We start from the raw sequence: 21,355 nt of genomic DNA on the forward strand, positions 1-21,355 counted from the left end.
CACCACACTTGCCAGGCTGCCTCGCGTCCCCTCCGCTGGTTTCAGTGGCCCTTGGGCGCGTTCAGCGTATCGTATGTCCCACTCGTTCCACGCCTTCAGTGACCAGATACGGGGCGGACCAAAAGGTTGTACACAAACTAACGGAGCTGATAGACGAGACAAAATACAACAACTTTGGAACAGAAACTTGCGGTCTTGGAAACAATCCTGAACCAACAAAGGCTCTGAAATGTCTGCAACAACGAGGACGATCAGAGCACAGGCACCATCAGTTCAACAAAGATAACGCTTTATGTGTCTGTAAGCACGACTGGATGCAGCTAAATGGAGCACCTACACACTCTACTGTGAGACTTCGGCTAAGTAACGTCACATACCCCTGGCATTGGACCGGTAGCAGAAGTCCAATTGCACGCCCACGTCGCTCTCCTGATCTCAAGCCTATATTATTCGTATGTGATGTATTTGCAGAAAGACTGTTCGACACAGTGATGTGTGTATGTATCATGGTACCAGAGCTTCTGTAAAGTTTGGAAGGTAGGAGACGAGGTACTGGCAGAAGTAAAGCTGTGAGTACCGGCCGTGAGTCGTGCTTCGGTAGCTCAGTTGGTAGAGCACTTGCCCGCGAAAGGCAAAGGTCCCGAGTTCGAGTCTCGGTCAGGCACACAGTTTTAATCTGCCAGGAAGTTTCATATCAGCGCACACTCCGCTGCAGAGTGAAAATCTCATTCTGGAAACATCCCCCAGGCTGTGGCTAAGCCATGTCTCCGCAATATCCTTTCTTTCAGGGGTGCTAGTTCTGCAAGGTTCGCAGGAGAGCTTCTGTAAAGTTTGGAAGGTAGGAGACGAGGTACTGGCAGAAGTAAAGCTGTGAGTACCAGCCGTGAGTCGTGCTTCGGTAGCTCAGTTGGTAGAGCACTTGCCCGCGAAAGGCAAAGGTCCCGAGTTCGAGTCTCGGTCGTGCACACAGTTCTAATCTGCCAGGAAGTTTCATATCAGCGCACACTCCGCTGCAGAGTGAAAATCTCATTCTGAAAATATAAAATATCTGTAGCATCAGCAATTGCATTTCTGTTTTTTTGTTTTTTTGTTGTTTTTTTAAAGCAACCAGCTGCAAAAAGATTAAAAACTGAAGTACCAAAGAAACTGGTATACGCGTGCCTATTCAAATACAGTGATATGTAAACAGGCAGAATACGGCTGCGGTCGGCAACGCCTTTATAAGACAACAAGCGTCTGGCGCAGTTGTTACATCGTTTACTGCTGCTACAATGGCAGGTTATCAAGATTTAAGTGAGTCTGAACGTGGTGTTATAGTCGGCGGACGAGCGATGGGTCACAGCATCTCCGAGGCAGCGATGAAAATGGCTCTGAGCTCTATGGGACTTAACATCTGAGGTCATCAGTCCTCTAGAACTTAGAACTACTTAAACCTAACTAACCTAAGGACATCACACATACCCATGCCCGAGGCAGGATTTGAACCTGCGTCCGTAGCGGTCGCGGGCAGCGATGAAGTGGGGATTTTCCCGCACGACCATTTCACGAGATTTGATGTTTTACCGGATTCCTGATATTCACGGTACATCTACATCTACGAGGGCTGTCCAGAAAGTAAGTTACAATTGATCGCGAAATGAAAATCACAGTGAAAATCAGAAATGTTTCATTTGTAACAGTTAGCTACACCTTTCAGCTACTTCTCTACGTAGTCGCCGTTCTGACTCAGACATTCGTCGTAGCGTTGTACCAACATTCCAATACCCTCATCATAGAAGGCAGCCGCCAGTGCTTTCCGCCAATTCTCTACGCTGGCCTAAAGCTCGTTGTCTGTGCCAAAATGTTGTCTTCATAGCCAGCGGTTCGTTTGAGCAGAGATGAAGCTCAGTGGCAGACAATTACGGGCTGTATTGTGGGTAACCAAACATTTCCAATTGAAACGGTGCAGGAACATCTTCATTGCCCCTGCAGAATGAGGCTGAGAATTGTCTTGAAGAAGAAACCGCACGACAGTTATGTAATGTTGGTTGCATAGCTTCAGGGGAAAATTCTCAGCAGGCCCTCGTACTTGGCGGGAGACACTATTTTCTATAACATCTTTGCGCGCTCACTAAGAGCTCAGGAATGAAAAGAGCGACATAATTCTACCTACAGTCATACTAGAGACACTGCCCAACACATCTTTGCAAAGCTTTATCGGATTTTCATAGTCGTTTCCATTTCGCGACCGATCGTAAATTACTTTCTGGACAGCCCTCGTACATCCATACTCCGCAAGCAACCTGACGGTGTGTGGCGGAGGGACCTTGAGTACCTCTATCGGTTCCCCCTTCTATTCCAGTCTCGTATTGTCAGTGGAAAGAAGGATTGTCGATATGCCTCTGTGTGGGCTCTAATCTCTCTGATTTTATCCTCTTGGTCTCTTCGCGAGATATACGTAGGAGGAAGCAATATACTGCTTGACTCCTCGGTGAAGGTATCTTCTCGAAACTTCAACAAAATCCCGTACCGTGCTACTGAGCGTCTCTCCTGCAGAGTCTTCCATTGGAGCTTATCTAACATCCCCGTAACGCTTTCGCGATTACTAAATGATCCTGTAACGAAGCGCGCTGCTCTCCGTTGGATCTTCTATATCCCTTCTATCAACCCTATCCGGCACGGATCCCACACTGCTGAGCGGTATTCAAGCAGTGGGCGAACAAGTGTACTGTAACCTACTTCCTTTGTTTTCGGATTGCATTTCCTTAGGATACTTCCAATGAATCTCAGTCTGACATCTGCTTTACCGACAATTAATTTTATATGGTCATTCCATTTTAAATCACTCCTAATGCCTACTCCCAGAAAATTTATGGGATTAACTGCTTCCAGTTGCTGACCTGCTATATTGTAGCTAAATGATAAGGAATCTTTCTTTCTATGTATTCGCAGCACATTATAGTTGTCTACACTGAGATTCAATTGCCATTCCCTGCACCATGCGTCAATTTGTTGCAGATCCTCCTGCATTTCAGTACAATTTTCCATTGTTACAATCTCTCGATATACTACTGCATCATCCGCAAAAAGTCTCATTGAACTTCCGATGTTATCCACAAGGTCATTTATATATATTGTGAGTAGCAACGGTCCTATGACACTCCCCTGCGGCACACCTGAACTCACTCTTACTTCGGAAGACCTCTCTTTCTCTCTCGCTGACATAATGCAGTAGCACAAAATGTCTAATTCTGGACCTTCGTTGCGGCTAGTTATATCTCTCAATGTATTAGAAATTGGCTGTACATGACTGTACGTGTAGAGACCTAAAAGGAAACAGTTTCACAGCAAGCAATAGTTCGCGCGGTATTATTGATGATAATAGTACTGATCGGACGTGTATGTTCCAAGTGAAGTGTGGTTCTGGAAGAGCGATGGCCTGCTAACTTACCTGGTAGAGGTTGATGATGTGCGGGTGGTCGAGCGTCTTCATGATGTCCACCTCGCGGTACACCTTGCGCAGGTTCGCCGCGTCCAACTGCGACTTGTCGATGATCTTGATGGCCACCTGCAACAGACAGACAGGCGCCCGCGTCAGATCCCAGCAGTTCTGGCGAGCAACTGGCGTGCCGCTTCTGGAGGACGTACCAGCAGCACACGGAGACTCCACGTTAACCTATACAGTAAATCCACAAATGATGGAAGAAAGAGTATCACATCTCCAAGCACGATGTAAACAAATCATCATCAGCAGCAGCATCATCACCATCATCAAAACCAGAGTGATGGCATTTGGTCATGCTTCCCTGCCCTTCATCTCACCCCCAAGGAACAGTCTACAAACAAAATCTATATTTGTAGATATAACACTCGAAGTGTTACTCTCCAGACCTGAGCTCACAAGGGAACCTCCCCATCGCACCCCCCTCAGATTTAGTTATAAGTTGGCACAGTGGATAGGCCATGAAAAACTGAACACAGATCAATCGATAAAACAGGAAGAAGTTGTGTGGAACTACGAAAAAATTAAGCAAAATATACAAACTGAGTAGTCCATACGCAAGATAGGCAACATCAAGGACGGCGTGAGCTCAGGAGCGCCGTGGTCCCGTGGTTAGCGTGAACAGCTGCGAAACGAGAGGTCCTTGGTTCAAGTCTTCTCTCGAGTGAAAAGTTTACTTTCTTTATTTTCGCAAAGTTATGATCTATCCGTTCGTTGACTGACGTCTCTGTTCACCGTAATAAGTTTAGTGTCTGTGTTTTGCGACCGCACCGCAAAACCGTGCGATTAGTAGTCGACAGGACGTGTCTCTCCAATGGGAACCGAAAACATTTGGTCGCAACGTCAACCGCTTCCTCCACAGGAAAACACGTCTGATAAATTATATACGACACTGATGACTGCATGTGCGTCACATGACAGGAATATGTTGTCGATCCACCTAACTTGCACACTTGGCGAATGGGTAAAAAGATTCTTCTACCTTGCCCGATTTATGTTTTCTTGTGGATGTGATAATCACTCCCAAAAAGGTGATGAAAACATAAGAGATTGTCACATAAACTGCAACAAATGAATGTAACAGTTTCACAGTCGCACAGTTTTCCCTGTGCTCTGTCAAAACATATGTTTTTTAACGTTTTCAAATTTTTCCGTTTAGGTGTAGCGTCCCCATACTACGGCGCAATTACCTCGCATCGGACGGACGGACGGACAGATAATAATTGTCTGAAAACAGAAAATTAAACTTTTCACTCGAGGGAAGACTTGAACCAAGGACCTCTCATTCCGCAGCTGCTCACGCTAACCACGGGACGACGGCGCTCCTGAGCTCACATTATCCTTGATGTTGCATATGTCGCGCACTGGACTACTCAGTTCGTATATTTTGCTTATTTTTTTCATAGTTCCACACAACTTTTTCCTGTTTTCTCCATTGATCTTTGTTCAGTTCTTCACGGCCTATCTACTTTGCCAACTTATAACTAAATCTGAGGGGGGTGCGATGGGGAGGTTCCCTTGTAAGTGAAACGATGTTACATTGTGTACGTTGTGATGCTGCGAGAGATGAGTGAGTGTTGGCAGTATGATACTGAAATGAGTAGCACGACAGATGCACTTCTGAAATTTTAGAACGAATGCTTTTCAAACCTTGTACTCTTTCAAACTGTAATTACTAGCACGTCATGTGAAAATGATGTACAAAGCACTGATTTTTTTTAAAAAAATCTTGACATCGTCATTCTGTTGTTGAAGGTAGTGAGCCGTGTCGTGCTAATGTTATGCGTTGGTTTAAACCTTGGTTCCTATTCTGTGTTTGGTTTCCTACAGTTATTGCGATGAAGCTGTTGTTCGCTCTCTCCGTGAAAGGCAGCAGCGGTGTGTATCGATATTCGCACTTTGTACTACACTCCTGGAAATGAAAAAAAGAACACATTGACACCGGTGTGTCAGACCCACCATACTTGCTCCGGACACTGCGAGAGGGCTGTACAAGCAATGATCACACGCACGGCACAGCGGACACACCAGGAACCGCGGTGTTGGCCGTCGAATGGCGCTAGCTGCGCAGCATTTGTGCACCGCCGCCGTCAGTGTCAGCCAGTTTGCCGTGGCATACGGAGCTCCATCGCAGTCTTTAACACTGGTAGCATGCTGCGACAGCGTGGACGTGAACCGTATGTGCAGTTGACGGACTTTGAGCGAGGGCGTATAGTGGGCATGCGGGAGGCCGGGTGGACGTACCGCCGAATTGCTCAACACGTGGGGCGTGAGGTCTCCACAGTACATCGATGTTGTCGCCAGTGGTCGGCGGAAGGTGCACGTGCCCGTCGACCTGGGACCGGACCGCAGCGACGCACGGATGCACGCCAAGACCGTAGGATCCTACGCAGTGCCGTAGGGGACCGCACCGCCACTTCCCAGCAAATTAGGGACACTGTTGCTCCTGGGGTATCGGCGAGGACCATTCGCAACCGTCTCCATGAAGCTGGGCTACGGTCCCGCACACCGTTAGGCCGTCTTCCGCTCACGCCCCAACATCGTGCAGCCCGCCTCCAGTGGTGTCGCGACAGGCGTGAATGGAGGGACGAATGGAGACGTGTCATCTTCAGCAATGAGAGTCGCTTCTGCCTTGGTGCCAATGATGGTCGTATGCGTGTTTGGCGCCGTGCAGGTGAGCGCCACAATCAGGACTGCGTACGACCGAGGCACACAGGGCCAACACCCGGCATCATGGTGTGCGGAGCGATCTCCTACACTGGCCGTACACCACTGGTGATCGTCGAGGGGACACTGAATAGTGCACGGTACATCCAAACCGTCATCGAACCCATCGTTCTACCATTCCTAGACCGGCAAGGGGACTTGCTGTTCCAACAGGACAATGTACGTCCGCATGTATCCCGTGCCACCCAACGTGCTCTAGAAGGTGTAAGTCAACTACCCTGGCCAGCAAGATCTCCGGATCTGTCCCCCATTGAGCATGTTTGGGACTGGATGAAGCGTCGTCTCACGCGGTCTGCACGTCCAGTACGAACGCTGGTCCAACTGAGGCGCCAGGTGGAAATGGCATGGCAAGCCGTTCCACAGGACTACATCCAGCATCTCTACGATCGTCTCCATGGGAGAATAGCAGCCTGCATTGCTGCGAAAGGTGGATATACACTGTACTAGTGCCCACATTGTGCATGCTCTGTTGCCTGTGTCTATGTGCCTGTGGTTCTGTCAGTGTGATCATGTGATGTATCTGACCCCAGGAACGTGTCAATAAAGTTTCCCCTTCCTGGGAGAATGAATTCACGGTGTTCTTATTTCAATTTCCAGGAGTGTATGTCCGATATGGTGCTTATAGTTTCCGGCTGTGCTGTGTGCGAAGAGTCGGTCGGTTGGCGTGGAGCAGCGAGGAAATCTCCGCAGGGCGTTGTTTGGCCGGGCCCGCTGGCTGTCTCTACGCAGTGTCGGAGTGTGTGGGGCTGTTCCCATTGCTACGAGGTCCGTGGCCCACCGACCCTGGACACGAAAGTTGAGTTTGGATTTAATTTATCAGCAAGCAAAGACTGTCCACATTGTGCCGTCTGGTTCCCGTTGTTGGCTGTTGGTACATTCCGGCGAGCAACAACGTGTGTGTTCGAGTTGGCGAAGGTGTAGCCACTGTCCGTTGGAGTCTAACCGTATTTGGTTATTTGAAATCGAAGTGCACCAGCGGCATTTTCTGCCTTGTGGCCGTTAACTTTCCATTTACCTGTCCTGGCCATTTACGTAAATTCAGGCAGTGTCCTTTCCTCACCGTGTTGTCGCTGTCCAGCACGGTGTGTAGTTTGACACCTTAATGTATGCTTCGTTGTGGGCGTCCATGCCTTTTAAGTTTTGCATTGAACTCCTGGTTGTGTGCTGGGCGAGTGGAGCGCAAGTTACCTTGTCGGTGGGTCCGTTGACTGTCTGTTGGTTGGGTTGTCGTCGCATTGTGAATGGTTGGGCGGGCTGCCTGTCTCACTTAAGTGATCGTTAGTATTTAAAGTGCTGGCCGACCCCCGAAACTTCTGAGCGCCGTTAGCTGCACTGCATTTTATTATTTTGTGTTGTGTGTATTTGTATGGCTCATAGCCGATGGTTCTGAATTAAAGTTGAATTGTTTTTAGTGGTGTTTTAAGTCACGGGCCTTCAGCCATTTTAACTGAAGTTCCTTGCCTGTCAAGTGTTAAATTGTTTGAGCCCTTCAGCCTAATTTAAGAAGAGGCTTTGCAGTTTAAATTTATTTTACCTTGAGTTTTAGGTCATGGGGCCTTCATCCGTTTAAACTTAAGGATCTTGGTCTTTCTAGCATCAGCCTGTTTAGGGTCTTCATCCCAATTGAAGATAAGGCCTCCTGCCTTCCGTTTTTTTATTTAATTTTACCTTGAGTCTTAAATCATCGGCCTTCAGCCGTCTTTAAATTTGGGTTGTTGCTTTTCAAGTGTTAGATTTTTGGGCCTTCAGCCAAATTATTACGTGAGGCCTTCTGCCTTCTAAATATTCTTCTGGCGTCAGAATTTTTAGCCCTTTTTTTTAGACTAAAATGGTTGTGCCCTTAAGGCATAAGACAGAGTGGCGTATTCAGCCGATAACTAAGTTCAAGAATTTGTACTGTAATGTTTGGTCAAATAAATGAAGTTATATGTGTTCGAGTGTAGCTGAGAGGCGCTCATTTTGGCCCCTTTCCACAATTCCAACTACCTGTCCTATCCAGCGGGTTTAGCAGGGCGTTTCAGGTAGGATCGAGTGGTGATGTTACTCTAGGATTCGGTTCAATAGGCTACAGTAGTTGCACGCTACATGGGACTATTTTGACAGTCAACATACTAGTGCCTGGGACCACCCTACTGCTTTCAACGTATATGTCAACATCTACATCTACATGATTACTCTGCAATTCACCATTAAATGCCAGGCAGAGCGTTCATCAAACCATCTTCAAGCTATTTCTCTATCGTTACGCATTCGAACAGAGCGCAGTGGTTTTAATAGCCGGCCGATGTAGCCGAGCGGTTCTAGGCGCTACAGTCTCGAACCGTGCGACTGCTACGGCCGCAGGTTCGAATCCTGCCTCGGGCATGGATGTGTGTGATGTCCTTAGTTAGGTTTAAGTAGTTCTGATGACCTCATTAAGTTAAGTCCCATAGTGCTCAGAGCCATTTTTTTGTTTTAATGATTGCCATCCAAATTCGCATAACTCTCCTATTTCGCAGTGATACAAAACGCACTGCCCTTCTTTGAACTTTTTCGTTTTTCTTAGTCAGTCGTACCTGATGCGGATCCCACACCGCTCAGCAATATTCCAGAAGAGGAAGGACAAGCGTAGTATAGGTAGCGTCTTACCCGTATTATCCGTTCATTGATGTGGCATCAGTCAAGGATAGGTCTCCGCCGTGTTGCATATATGCTGTCTCCTACAGTTACGGCAAGGGAGTATCCAGCCCCCTGGAGTGCTAGAAATTTGGCAAACTTCAACATAAAAAAATACCTGCAGTGTGTCTGAGCAGCTAAAATTTTGACTTTGTTCCTTTCGGTGTATTCATCCTGAATAAAATCATTCAGGGCAGGTTTCGACATGTCGGACTGGACATATCCCTTGTTAGTCAAACTATTGCCATTCTCAAAATATTCTCAGTATTTAAAACACTAGACAAACGAAGGGTAATTGAGGAGGTTCTCCGTGTAATATTCTCCAGCAAAGTTGTCAGGTAGATCGAATCAATATACTGACCATTCATTGCATGTGTAAGAGAAGGAAACAGCACTGAAGGCTAAAACTGATTTCTAAGATACAGCTCATAACATAGTCAACGGTGGAAACAGCGTAAAGCCGTAGGTACAAAGTAGAACAAACTAGCCACGCCCCTTTCTTACCGTCTCAAACCAGACACACAACGCACAGCTTGCGAGAGTAGTCCTGCCTTCACCGGCTGCAAGGAAATACTGACTGCCCAGTTGAATACTGTCTACCACGTGGACGCTGTGTCATGATGTACACGTGACCAAGAGCGCTCGATCGCTTCCTTACAATCCAGTGAACAGCACAAGCAATCAAAGTTTACCAAAAGATATGATGCCTTAAATCCAACTGACTAACGTGTTCTGTACACTGTCTTTGTTGTATCTAAAAATTTCCACTTACTCCAGTAGATTCAAAACCTGATCTCTCTCTTTTCTATGGAGTATTAAAAGAGTTTCAGCAAGACTTGTGATACTATGCCCCTCTTCCCGTAGGTGTGAGGTTAATGAGATTTGGAATTTGTTAAATTGAGATGTCCCTGAAGCCTTTTACTGAAGGACCTGTAAGTTTTCTCCACGTATTTTTTCGGGCAATCGTAAACAGTAAATACCCGCTGAGTTATATTTATTACGAGAAACACCTTCTTTATGCCTAAGTTTTCCACTCACGTTACAACAAACAAAATACGGTGTTTTCGGATCTCACACAAAGGCCAATTTTCTCCAAGATGGAACCTAAATATGGCAGCGTACTACAGAAATACCAAGTCACTGGCCTGATCAGTTGGTTGAAGCGTTATACCATCCCAACTACTTCCCATTATGGCGAGAACATTTTTCTTTCTTTAGTATAGGACTAAAGTCTGCTTCGTATCAATTTTGGTAAGCAATATATTGTTTCATTAGTAAATTCTGCTTCATGTCCATTTTCATGAGCTATTTATTGTATTAGTGCGTATTCTTTACTTTGAACTTCTTTTGAAAATATATTAAACAACAATGTCATTGGCTGAACAGCTACGCAGACAGAGGCTAAATAAATTCTATTTAAAAAAATCTCCCTCATTGTCTGTCTCAACCCGTCTCATCCACGTCGATGATGGCAAAGTCATATAGAACACCTCGCCGGCCGGAGTGGCCGTGCGGTTCTTGGCGCTACAGTCTGGAGTCGAGCGACCGCTACGGTCGCAGGTTCGAATCCTGCCTCGGGCATGGATGTGTGTGATGTCCTTAGGTTAGTTAAGTTTAATTAGTTCTAAGTTCTAGGCGACTGATGACCTCAGAAGTTAAGTCGCAGAGTGCTCAGAGCCATTTGAACCATTTGAACACCTCGCACAAGCCTGGCATTTATACAGGCTGTTACAAAAAGGTACGACCAAACTTTCAGGAAACATTCCTCACACACAAATAAAGATAAGGTGTTATGTGGACATGTGTCCAGAAACGCTTAATTTCCATGTTACAGCTCATTTTAGTTTCGTCAGTATGTACTGTACTTACTCGATTCACCGCCAGTTGGCCCAACTGAACGAAGGTAATGTTGACTTCGGTGCTTGTGTGACATGCGACTCATTGCTCTACAGTACTAGCATCAAGCACATCAGTACGTAGCATCAACAGGTTAGTGTTCATCACGAACGTGGTTTTGCAGTCGGTGCAATGTTTACAAATGCCGAGTAGGCAGATGCCCATTTGATGTATGGATTAGCACGGGGCAATAGCCGTGGCGCGGTAAGTTTGTATCGAGACAGATTTCCAGAACGAAGGTGTCCCGATAGGAAGATGTTCGAAGCAATTGATCGGCGTCTTAGGGAGCACGGAACATTCCAGCCTATGACTCGCGACTGGGGAAGACCTAGAACGACGAGGACACCTGCAATGGACGAGGCAATTCTTCGTGCAGTTGACGATAACCCTAATGTCAGCGTCAGAGAAGTTGCTGCTGTGCAACATAACGTTGACCACGTCACTGTATCGAGAGTGATACGGGAGAACCAGTTGTTTCCGTACCATGTACAGCGTGTGCAGGCACTATCAGCAGCTGATTGGCCTCCACGGGTACACTTCTGCGAATGGTTCATCCAACAATGTGTCAATCCTCATTTCAGTGCAAATGTTCTCTTTACGGATGAGGCTTCATTCCAACGTGATCAAATTGTAAATTTTCCCAATCAACATGTGTGGGCTGACGAGAATCCGTACGCAGGTGTGCAATCACGTCATCAACACAGATTTTCTGTGAACGTTTGGGCAGGCATTGTTGGTGATGTCTTGATTGGGCCCCATGTTCTTCCACCTACGCTCAATGGGGCACGTTATCATGATTTCATACGGGATACGCTACCTGTGCTGCTAGAACATGTGCCTTTACAAGTACGACACAACATGTGGTTCATGCAAGATGGAGCTCCTGCACATTTCAGTCGAAGTGTTCGTACGCTTCTCAACAACAGATTCGGTGACCGATGCATTGGTAGAGGCGGACCAATTCCGTGGCCTCCACGCTCTCCTGACCTCAACCCTCTTGACTTTCATTTATGGAGGCATTTGAAAGCTCTTGTCTACGTAACGCCGGTACCAAATGTAGAGACTCTTCGTGCTCGTATTGTGGACGGCTGTGATACAATACGCTATTCTCCAGGGCTGCATCAGTGCATCAGGGATTCCATGCGACGGAGGGTGGATGCATGTATCCTCGCTAACAGAGGACGTTTTGAACATTTCCTGTAACAAAGTATTTGAAGTCACGCTGGTACGTTCTGTTGCTGTGTGTTTCCATTCCATGATTGAAGAGAAGTAATAAAATGAGCTCTAACATGGAAAGTAATCGTTTCCGGACACATGTCCACATAACATATTTTCTTTCTTTGTGTGTGAGGCATGTTTCGTGAAAGTTTGGCCGTACATTTTTGTAACACCCTGTATAAGTGGAATTTTGTTTCCTTTTGTACACCACATCACGCATTTTCCACACAGTTTTCGTGGTCGTCTGCATGTATAAAGGTAACAGAGATTTTTTTGTAAGTATTTGTAATAACACGTAAAAATTAATCAGGGAAAGCTATCGGGTATTCAGCGGGTGGCAGCGGTAAGATATCGCGACGTTTCGGTCAATGTCAAACTCATCATCGTCTGGCGCGAAGTGTCGAGATATTGCGGATGTGCCAATATTTACCTATCGGTGTCCCCCTCCACACGGCTGCGGGCGGCTACGTCCTGTGCTGGGGGAGGACGGGGAGGGCGTTGGGGGTGTAGTGGTGGGGGAGGCGTGTGGCCGGAGGTTGCTCTCCACTCCCCCTCTCTGTATTCCGGATGCGCTTTGCGTACTACGCAGAACTGGGCGCGCTCACCGTCGTATTTGCGCTAACGCGGGATTCCAGGCCGAGATTAACTGGTAACCTCCGCCCCTATAGACGAGTATTTCTATGGATTCATTTGCAGAAATTCGCAACAGCGTATCGCTACAGGTCTTGTGAAGACCTGTAAGTACGAATGAAAATGGAAGAGGCCACCCAGTCGGCAATGCTAGCGCCACTGCAGGAGGCAGCCCCGCCACACGCCTGTGATTTGCGGGTTGCCGACGTGGAAGGCGAACAGGAAGGAGAGTCTCGCAGGCGACAAGGGGAATACACTACGGGGCAATGACACCAAAGAGACAGCGGTGAAGGAATATACAGTATATTACACTGTATAGCTTCTAAATTGTCTGGCCTGCCGATCTGGTGGTAAAGAGCGTGTCTTGAAATCGAAATATCGTGGGGTCGCATCCTACACGGACAGCGGAATATTAAACCCTAGCTTTAAGCTAGAATTGCTAATAATGATCCTTTATTCGGATTCCAGGTTAAACTGTAAGCAGGTAGAAGAGCCAGGTGTTAATTACTGATGAACGGCTCGAGCGAGAACTTCTGCAATCGGAAGTAATCATCATATATTTTCTGTCTGATACGTTCAGTAACTACTATAGAAAAAAACCATATTAAAAACAAGTAATTTCAAAACTGTATCTTGTTCTCGATAAAGTAAACTTACATTTAACATAAAATAAAATATGATCTGTACCTGTAGCACATCTTACCTGTAACCTCTGTTAGTGACCTTTTAACACAGCACACAGTTCCAGTTGCACGTTGCCTCACTAACGGATTCGAGGGGGCAAAAACATTTGAGTTTGTGTGTTTTATATAACTGATGATCGAATTTAAAACTTTAAAATGCTGTCATACTGTGCTCATTAACGTAACTGAGTGACAGCTCATACAGTATAACGGCTGTTTACGTACAGGTGTTAAATCTATAAAAATTTAAAAATGAATGAAAAGTCTAACAGTCCGTATTACATATATTTACTGAAGTCACGCAACCGGGTTCTCAACTCAGTTGCATCTTCTAGTGTATTTAATGCTATGTGATATCGTATAGAGAGTTATTACAGAGTGCCGCAGAGTAGCACTTGGCGCAGCTAGGCAAAGTTCTCAACCTTTTACATTTAGTAACACCATCATCAGTGATTAATGTCCACTTCGTGTTAAAATCCCGATTAACTGTCAACACTTGACTGATTGAGGTATGTTCCGGCAGGCTGTATCATCGTCCGTTACTTGACATAGGCTCACAGGAAGATTTTTAATCGGTAAAGCGATGGCTGTGATTTCAACACAGATATACAAGCAGTTTTATTGAATACGATGTACTTAAAAAGAGCATGTGTCATAAAATAAGTTACATACAACAAACAAAAAAATGTTATAAGTTGACAGTGAGTGACGACTTCCGATACTGGGAGAGAGTATGCATCATAAAAGATGATTAAAAGCTAACACAAGTAGAAGCATTGGGATATGCGTGCACTGGTTGAAATCAAATGGCTCTGTGCACTATGGGACTTAACTTCTGAAGTCATCAGTCCCCTAGAACTTAAAGCTACTTAAACCTAACTAAGGACATCACACATATCCATGCCCGAGGCAGGATTCGAACCTGCGACCGTAGCGGTCCCGCGGTTCCAGACTGTAGCGCCTACAACCGCTCGGCCACCCCGGACGGCGCGTGCACTGGTAGTTAGAGCTCTGGAAGTCGGATGTGCACGTTCCATACCGGCGTCGACGTGTTTAGAGCAGCACAGCACAGCACCACAATGAGGGCATACGCAGCGATTTTGGTGGACGAAGACTCACAGCGTGCAGGTAGGCCGTGAGTCAGTTATCTTTGGCTTCCAGAAATACTGGCAGCAAATCAGAAAGATTTTTATATGGGCTGCAATATCACTCTGAGGTGACGAAAGCCACGGGATAAGCATATGCACATAATAGATGGCGGTAGTAACGCGCACAAAAGATCTAAAAGGGCAGTCCACTGGCTGAGCTGTCTTTTGTAATCACGTGATTCATGTGAAAAGGTTCCGACGTGATTATGGCCGCACGACGGGAATTAAAAGACTTTGAATGCGGGATGGTAGTTGCAGCTAGACGCACGGAACATTCCATTTCGGAAATCGTCAGGGAATTCAATAAGTCGTGAACACCAAATTTCAAGCGTTCCGGGCAACGCAGTGGCCGACGGCCTTCACTTAACGACCGAGAGCAGCGGCGTTTACATAACGTTGTCAGTGATAACAGACAAGCAGCACTGCGTGAAATAACAGCAGAAATCAATGTGCGACGTCCGACGAACGGATCTGTCGGGACAGCGCGGCGGGATTTGGTGTTGATGAGCTATGTAGCAGATGACGAGAGCGAGTATGGCATGGCCTGCAGCGCCTCTCTTGGGCTTGTAATCGTATCGGTTGTGCCCTAGACGACTTGGAAACTGTGACCTTCTAACAATACCACCACTTGCAAAGTAGGTTTGAAATCAGATTAATAGTCTTGCTTAGTCTCTCTATGATTGTTTTCAGGAGTCCTTTATGTCTTAATAGATGGCCTGTAAATTGCACTCTTCTTTTAACAATGAAACTCCAGAAGAATGAGATTTTCACTCTGCAGCGGAGTGTGCGCTGATATGAAACTTCCTGGCAGATTAAAACTGTGTGTCGGACCGAGACTCGAACTCGGGACCAGACGGGGTACTGGCTGAAATAAAGCTGTGAGGACGGGGCGTGAGTCGTGCTTGGGTAGCTCAGTTGGTAGAACACTTGCCCGCGAAAGGCAATGGTCCCGAGTTCGAGTCTCGGCCCGGCACACAGTTTTAATCTGCCAGGAAGTTTCAAACTCCAGAAGCTTCTCTTCTCACCTGCTCTTTCCAGAACCACTTCGTCTGTGACCTTGTCGATACATTTTATTTTGAGCATGCGTCTGTAGCACCACATTTCAAAAGAATTTAGCTTCTGGTCTTCCCCTGTCCCGAGAGTCCATGTTTCACATCCATAGCATGCCACACTCCACACATATGATTTCAAAAATCTTTTCCTGACTTCAAGGCTGATGCTCTTAGATGTTAAGATGTTTTTCTTGTTAAAAGCATCCTTTGCTTGAGCAATTCTACTTCTCACTTCTGCCTTGCTCCTTCCATCCCTGGTAATATTACTGCCCAGATAGGTAAATTTATCAACTTGTTCAAGCAGTTCATTGCCTACATGAACTTGGACTTTCACTTGATCTTTTTTGTCGCATGCCATTACTTTTGTTTTTGCTTTATCAATTCTCATATTATATTCTTCCTCCATAACTTTATCCATTCTATTCACTAGGACTACAAGATCTTCTTCACTTTCAGCCAGAACAGCTATATCATCGGCATATCTTATCATATCTATTCGTTGGCCATGAATTACTACACCTGTCTGTGAATTTTCCCTTACTTTTTTCAGCGCCTCTTGAATGTATAGGTTAAAGTCGGACACCTTTCCTTATCTGCACCTCTTCTTGTTTTGTCCGTCCACGGATAACTGCTGTCTCATTTTTGTACAGGTTCCATATCATTTTTCTATCTTTATAGTCTATTCCTACTTTTTTGAGTACCTCAAACATCTTATCCCATTTAACATTATCAAAGGCTTTCTCTCCATCTACGGAAGCTATGTATGTTGTCAGGTTCTTATCCAGTCGTTTCTCTATTATTAGTTTTAGAGCAAATATTGCTTCTCTTGTTCCTCTCTTTTTCCGGAATCCAAACTGGTCTTCGGAGAGTGTAGTTTCAACTTTTTGCTCTGTGCGTTTTAGGATAATTGAGGTTACTATTTTAGAGGCGTGAGTAACTAGGCTGAGTGTCCTATAATTTTCACATCTTGTAGCATTTGCCTTCTTTGGAATGGGGATCATAATGTTTTTCTCAAAGTCTGTAGGAATTTTACCCTGGACCCTAGTTGTCAAAAAGACGCTGTGCAAGCTGGCGCTGGATCCGTAATGCTGCGGGCTGTGTTTACAAGAAATGCACTGCGTCCCCTGGTCCAACTGAACTGATAATTTACGGGAAATGGTTATGTTCAGCTACTTGCATACCATTTGCCGCCAAACAAAGGTGGGATATTTGTAGATGAAGATGTGCCATGCCACCTGGCCATAACTGTTCGCAGATGGTTTGAAGAACATTTGGACAATTAGAGAGAATGGTTTGGCCCGCCACACCAAGCGACATGAACCGCACTGAACATTCATGGGACATAATCGAGAAGAAATATTGAATCTAATTGATGAAAGGAGAAAATATAAAAATGCAGTAAATGAAGCAGGCAAAAAGGAATACAAACGTCTCAAAAATGAGATCGACAGGAAGTGCACAATGGCTATGCAGGGATGGCTAGAGGACAGATGTAAGGATGTCGGGGCTTATCTCACTAGGGGTAAGATAGATACTGCCTACAGCAAAATTAAAGAGGCCTTTGGAGAAAAGAGAACCACTTGTATGAATATCAAGAGTTCAGATGGAAACCCAGTTCTAAGTAATGAGGGGAAAGCAGAAAGGTGGAGTGAGTATACAGCGGGTCTATACAAGGGCGATGTACTTGAGGACAATATTATGGAAATGGAAGAGGATGTAGATGAAGATGAAATGGGAGATACGATACTGCGTGAAGAGTTTGACAGAGCACTGAAAGACCTGAGTCGAAACAAGGCCCCGGGAGTAGACAACATTCCATTACAACTACTGACGGCCTTGGGAGAGCCAGTCCTGACAAAACTCTACCGTCTGGTGAGCAAGATGTATGAGACAGGCGAAATACCCTCAGACTTCTAGAAGAATATAATAATTCCAATCCCAAAGAAAGCAGGTGCTGAAAGATGTGAAAATTTCCGAACCATCACTTTAATAAGTCACGGATGCAAAATACTAACGCGAATTCTCTACTGACGAATGGAAAAACTGGTAGAAGCCGACCTCGGGGAAGATCAGTTTGGATTCCGTAGAAATATTGGAACACGTGAGGCAATACTGACCCTACGACTTATCATAAAAGCTAGATTAAGGAAAGGCAAACCTAAGTTTCTAGCATTTGTAGACTTAGAGAAAGCTTTTGACAATGTTGACTGGAATACTCTCTTTCAAATTCTGAACGTGGCAGGGGCAAAATATAGGGAGCGAAAGGCTATTTAAAATTTTTACAGAAAGCAGATGGCTGTCATAAGAGTCGAAGGGCATGAAAGAGAAGCAGTGGTTGGGAAGGGAGTCAGACAGGGTTGTAGCCTATCCCCGATGTTATTCAATCTGTATATTGAACAAGCAGTGAAGGAAACAAAAGAAAAAATTCGGAATAGGTATTAAAATCCATGGAGAAGAAAAAAAAACTTTGAGGTTCGCCGATGACATTGTAATTCTGTCAGAGACAGCAAAGGACTTGGAAGAGCAGTTGAACGGACGGACAGTGTCTTGAAAGGAGGATACAAGATGAACATCAACAAAAGCAAAATGAGGATAACAGAATGTAGTCGAATTAAGTCGGGTGATGGTGAGGGAATTAGATTAGGAAATGATACACTTAAAGTAGTAAAGGAGTTTTGCTATTTGGGGAGCAAAATAACTGATGTTGGAAGAAGTAGAGAGGATATAAAATGTAGACTGGCAATGGCAAGGAGAAATTTGTTAACATCGAGTATAGATTTAAGTGTCAGGAAGTCGTTTCTGAAAGTATTTGTATGGAGTGTAGCCATGTATGGAAGTGAAACATGGACGACAAATAGTTTGGACAAGAAGAGAATAGAAGCTTTCGAAATGTGGTGCTACAGAAGAATGCTGAAGATTAGATGGGTAGATCACATAACTAATGAGGAGGTACTAAATAGAATTGGGGAGAAGAGGAGTTTGTGGCACAACTTTACTAGAAGAAGGGATCGGTTGAAAGGACATGTTCTGAGGCATCAAGGAATGACCAATTCAGTACTGGAGGGCAGCGTGGAGGGTAAAAATCGCAGAGGGAGACCAAGAGACGAATACACTAAGCAGATTCAGAAGGATGTAGGCTGCAGTAGGTACTGGGAGATGAAGAAGCTTGCAGAGGAGAGCTGCATCAAACCAGTCTCAGGACTGAAGACCACAACAACAACAAGGTGTACAGTGGCTGTAACGGGTTCGCACAGAGGGAGCGGCTGCCCTTGAGCGGTGGACTTGCCTTCTGGAGAGACCCCCCTGTTACGACGCTGCCGGCCGCCGCCTTTTATCGCTTTCCGATGCTCGGCGCAGCGCGGCGTGTCTGACGTCAGACAGTGGGATTGGGCGACCTTTGGGGGCTCCTGTATACGCTTAGAGTCCGTGCCCAGGGGCCGCGGCCGTCACACGGCCGCCCGCAAGTCTCGCCGACACAACAGCCAGCGCAAGTCCCCACCTCTGGCAGTAACAAAGTGCATCACAGTCACAGTCACACTCTCCTACAGTGGCTCCCAACCTTTCTTGCACCATTACCCCAGAGCGCAAATAGACATTACGTAGTACTGCACCCCCCCTTCTGTTGCCTCCACCCCTCCCTAATCACCACTAATTTTAGCACCTAACTGTAGAATGAAAGACCGTTCTTGCAACACTTTTATTTTTAAAATGATGAAAGATACATGATATTTAGTTTGTGTGTGTGTGTGTGTGTGTGTGTGTGTGTGTGTGTGAGAGAGAGAGAGAGAGAGAGAGAGAGAGAATATGAATGTAGCCACCTGTTACAAGGCATACTTACCCTGTTATATTAGAACAAATAAGCCCTCGGTTACAAATATTAAGTCAAAATTGACCAGGTTGCAACCCGTGTTCACTCAGGTACGAGCAGCCCTTAACGGCTCGCCATCTTATCTTATTTACAACTTTTCATGACGTCGCCTTTCCGGCTTAGATCTTTTTTAGAATGTGACTTGTAAATACTGCATCTCTTTTCAGTCAGTACACACTTTAGTTTATTAATGTCTTATATACCTATTATGTATTAGAACAGTTAGTTTAATTCTGAAGACGACGCTCATAGTAGCGTCGAGACCTGGTCAATTCTGACTTAATATTTGTGACCGAGGGCTTATTTGTTCTAATATAATTCTGACACGGTCAATGAACCTTAGCAGCTATGTTCAAAGTTTTATACTTACCCTGCATTACTCCTCTCCATTACGGCATTTGCTTGACCTGTACCCTGCAACCCCATTTAAAATCAATAAGTTAAAATGTGAGCACTATATTTACTTTAGAAATCACTTTGATGCACTCCTTACTTCTCAACTGGCAGAAACTGAAGACTTCAGGCTGTTAATGCTTTGTGTCTGACCACAACCACTAATAATAATAATAATAATAATAATAATACTGTACTGTAGTAGCCCTTGTGTAGTAATTGCTGCATCTTGCTCTCAATTCATTCATTTATCTGTTTCGAAGCGAGTAATGAAGCAATTTCTGGACAACTGCAGATACTGTCTACAACTTGGAGAAGACATTTTCTTGAGATATTTAGCATTCGTTACGTATATGTCTCACTTTTATCATCATCGATGGATGGGACAAAGCACAACAGATGTGTGTATGTGTGTAGTGGGTGGACTATGTCACGAACCTGGTCTCCACCGCATTAATCTACTAATTGAGAAAAAATAATTATTGATAAGTTATCTATATTAGTGTATTACAAAATTATGATGAAAGTAATGATCTTTTGACAATAATTTAGTTAGATGACAAACAGGATCGAGTTGTTTAGTTTTTACCCCACAAAAAATATAATTTTATCCCTCAGGGGTTTTTCACCCCCGGGTAGGGAAACAATGCTCTACGACGAAGAGTCGTGAAACTCTGTAAGGTGAAAAAACGCAACCTTTCAACAGAATGGAGAGACGTCTACAGACGTTAAAGTAACCTCTGGCGTGCCACAGGGGAGTGTTATGGGACCATTGCTTTTCACAATATATATAAATGACTTAGTAGATAGTGTCGGAAGTTCCATGCGGCTTTTCGCGGATGATGCTGTAGTATACAGAGAAGTTGCTGCATTAGAAAATTGTAGCGAAATACAGGAAGATCTGCAGCGGATAGGCACTTGGTGCAGGGAGTGGCAACTGACCCTTAACATAGACAAATGTAATGTATTGCGAATACATAGAAAGAAGGATCCTTTATTGTATGATTATATGATAGCGGGACAAACACTGGTAGCAGTTACTTCTGTAAAATATCTGGGAGTATGCGTACGGAACGATTTGAAGTGGAATGATCATATAAAATTAATTGTTGGTAAGGCGGGTACCAGGTTGAGATTCATTGGGAGAGTGCTTAGAAAATGTAGTCCATCAACAAAGGAGGTGGCTTACAAAACACTCGTTCGACCTATACTTGAGTATTGCTCATCAGTGTGGGATCCGTACCAGGTCGGGTTGACGGAGGAGATAGAGAAGATCCAAAGAAGAGCGGCGCGTTTCGTCACCGGGTTATTTGGTAACCGTGATAGCGTTACGGAGATGTTTAATAAACTCAAGTGGCAGACTCTGCAAGAGAGGCGCTCTGCATCGCGGTGTAGCTTGCTCGCCAGGTTTCGAGAGGGTGCGTTTCTGGATGAGGTATCGAATATATTGCTTCCCCCTACTTATACTTCCCGAGGAGATCACGAATGTAAAATTAGAGAGATTAGAGCGCGCACGGAGGCATTCAGACAGTCGTTCTTCCCGCGAACCATACGCGACTGGAACAGGAAAGGGAGGTAATGACAGTGGCACGTAAAGTGCCCTC

The 21,355-nt window shown here is 45.2% G+C and overlaps 1 protein-coding gene across 1 annotated transcript in view; it reads right to left on the reverse strand.

Moving 5' to 3' along the window:
* Window positions 1-21,355, reverse strand: part of LOC126424568 (serine/threonine-protein kinase par-1-like) — a 474,571-nt gene that overhangs the window by 121,210 nt on the left and 332,006 nt on the right. Inside the window, exon 2 of the mRNA XM_050087312.1 lies at window positions 3,431-3,547. Coding sequence (XP_049943269.1) covers window positions 3,431-3,547 — 117 coding nt within the window. The remainder of the gene's footprint in view (window positions 1-3,430; window positions 3,548-21,355) is intronic.

Source organism: Schistocerca serialis, chromosome 10, assembly GCF_023864345.2.
Source record: "Schistocerca serialis cubense isolate TAMUIC-IGC-003099 chromosome 10, iqSchSeri2.2, whole genome shotgun sequence".
Lineage (NCBI taxonomy): Eukaryota > Metazoa > Arthropoda > Insecta > Orthoptera > Acrididae > Schistocerca > Schistocerca serialis.